The sequence below is a fragment of the Rattus norvegicus genome, chromosome 2, assembly GCF_021556685.1.
Source record: "Rattus norvegicus strain SHRSP/BbbUtx chromosome 2, alternate assembly SHRSP_T2T, whole genome shotgun sequence".
NCBI lineage: Eukaryota > Metazoa > Chordata > Mammalia > Rodentia > Muridae > Rattus > Rattus norvegicus.
This window is the reverse complement of record NC_141535.1, coordinates 95,072,315-95,074,852: the sequence shown is the minus strand read 5'-3', so window position 1 is coordinate 95,074,852 and position 2,538 is coordinate 95,072,315. Positions and strand designations below refer to the sequence as shown.

At 41.6% G+C, this 2,538-nt stretch overlaps 1 protein-coding gene across 2 annotated transcripts; it reads left to right on the top strand.

Annotated features, from left to right (window-relative positions):
* Window positions 1-311: 311 nt before the first annotated feature.
* Psmb6l1 (proteasome 20S subunit beta 6 like 1) lies at window positions 312-2,052 on the top strand. Of its 2 annotated transcripts, XM_087613413.1 has the most exons (2): window positions 312-450; window positions 1,145-2,052. In XM_087613413.1, the coding sequence occupies exons 1-2, from the start codon at window positions 399-401 to the stop codon at window positions 1,963-1,965; spliced, it is 873 nt and encodes a 290-aa protein (XP_087469539.1). In that variant the 5' UTR covers window positions 312-398; the 3' UTR covers window positions 1,966-2,052. The 2 variants fall into 2 exon arrangements, with proteins under 2 accessions (XP_087469539.1, NP_001316812.1); NM_001329883.1 differs by lacking the exon at window positions 312-450 and having other exon boundaries at window positions 1,249-1,965.
* Window positions 2,053-2,538: the final 486 nt, after the last annotated feature.

Below are 2,538 nucleotides of genomic sequence, written 5' to 3'. Positions count from 1 at the left end.
GGTTGAATCATCCATGAATCTCTGAGCTGAAGCTATTTGATTGTGGTGGATGATCTTTTCGAAGTGTTCTTGGATTCAATAATGGTCCTTCTTTATCTCTTCTGATTTGTCTTGCTTCAAAGTCTATTTGTTAGCTATTTAAATGACTATACCATCTTGCTTCTTAGGTCCATTTGCTTGGAAAATTTTTCAGTTGTTTTACTGAGGTAATATCTATCCTTGATGTTGCACTGTGCTTCTCAGATATAGCAAATAAAAAAATGTATCTTGTTTTCACAGCTATTCTTGTAATTGTGTTCTCTTTCTTACAGACCTCATGAATACTCTATTAAATGACACACCTCTCAGCTCTCAAGGACACTGTGGACTCTTAATGTGCAGATATTATATATTATTACATGTTCACCTATATCCCTCAGTGTTTAATGATTTTAAGCATCATGAAACATGGTAAGTGGCAACGAAGAAAACAAAAGAAGGAGGGAGGGTGAGTGAGGGGGAAAACGAATCTCCCGACAATATGGTGTTTAGAAAAGGAGTTTGTTTTCTTTCTTCATCATTACGGACAATCAGGAAAATTGAAATTTGTATTTTGTACTTTCCAACTGTTCACAGCATCCTCACACGAAGGCTGATAATGTACTATAAATTTCACTGACAGAACTGATATTATACATTCCATCTTATTGTCAGAACATATGCTGGAGGTCGCATCCTCATTTCTTTTTTCAAAAACATGGCCATTGTACTGACTCATTGGCAAAAGAATTACACTCACCAGGTAATAAATCTCAGCTGTCAGTAGTACCCACAGCCCAGTGCATTACAGGATGTGATGAAATCCTCCTGTATCGACCTTTCAGTGAAAGATCCCTGCAAGCAATGACAGAAGAGCTAAAATCACTTTAGTGTGCAGAAGTAGTCAGAGAAATGATTAAAAGCATGCTACCAAAACTGGAATAAAGGGAAGTTAGTGAAAAGACACTGGTCAGTTTCAAATACTGTTAATCAAGAGTCTGAATTAAAATACCAGGTGCAATAGCAGAGTTCACCTCTGTTTTATTTAAAATAGAAATGATAGTAGGCATCCTAGTTATTAGATAAGTTACGTTCTTTTGTATTGATCTTTACATCAATTCACTAGAACAGACCCTAAAGGCAGCCCAGTCCAACTTGAAATGCATCTCCACCTCTACACTGAAATCTGAGGAGAGTAATAACTGTTCATATAAGAAACATTTTCGGAAGATGGCGGCCGCCTTAGCTGTTCGTGGAGCCATCTCTGCACCGGCCTTTGGGCCGGAGGCGCTCACTCCAGACTGGGAAAACCGAGAAGTCTCCACAGGGACCACGATCATGGCTGTGCAATTTGACGGGGGCGTGGTTCTAGGAGCAGACTCCAGAACAACCACTGGGTCGTACATCGCCAATCGAGTGACTGACAAGCTGACCCCTATCCACGATCACATCTTCTGCTGCCGCTCAGGCTCGGCAGCTGATACCCAAGCAGTAGCTGATGCTGTCACGTACCAGCTTGGTTTCCACAGTATTGAGCTGAACGAGCCTCCACTAGTGCACACAGCCGCCAGTCTCTTTAAGGAGATGTGTTACCGCTACAGAGAAGATCTGATGGCAGGAATCATCATCGCAGGCTGGGACCCTCAAGAAGGAGGGCAGGTGTACTCTGTTCCCATGGGAGGTATGATGGTAAGACAGTCCTTTGCCATCGGAGGCTCCGGGAGCTCATATATCTATGGCTATGTTGATGCTACCTATCGGGAAGGCATGACCAAGGATGAATGTCTGCAATTCACTGCCAATGCTCTTGCTTTGGCTATGGAACGGGATGGCTCCAGTGGAGGAGTGATCCGCTTGGCAGCCATTCAACAGTCGGGGGTAGAGCGGCAGGTGCTTTTGGGAGACCAGATCCCCAAGGTCACCATCTCCACTTTGCCACCTCCCTGAAGCCCAGGATTCCCATCCCGACGTACAAGCTAATAAACAGATTGTCAAAGAAAAAAAAACAAAAAAAAAAAAACAAAAAAAAAGAAACATTTTCTCTGTGTTAGTAAGACGTAATGGTTATTAAAGGTCTCAATTAGAAATACATGTGTTATGCAGGTTGAAAAACTGAATTTGAGCAATCATGTGACAAGCTTTACATATACTTCTCCATCAATCACTAGTTAGAAATGGCATGGGAAACAAACTGTAGGGTAACTAATAGATGATTGGTGCTTGGAGCTGGACTGCTTATGAATAAAACCCAGTGCCTCTTGTATGGGACCTGGAGCAGGTCAGAAAACCACTCTGAATACCAATTTACACATGTTTTAAGAGAATAATGAAATAGTCACTGTGCCACCTTGGTTAAAATTGTGATGAAGTTTAAATATATAAATATTTGTGAAGGTCCAGACACAAATGTCCCCATGCATTCTATGATTATGTCTACTGCTATATATTGGTGGGCATGTTTACCTCGGTCTACATATTTCAACCTTTACCTAGGTACACATACCACAACTTGATCAACCC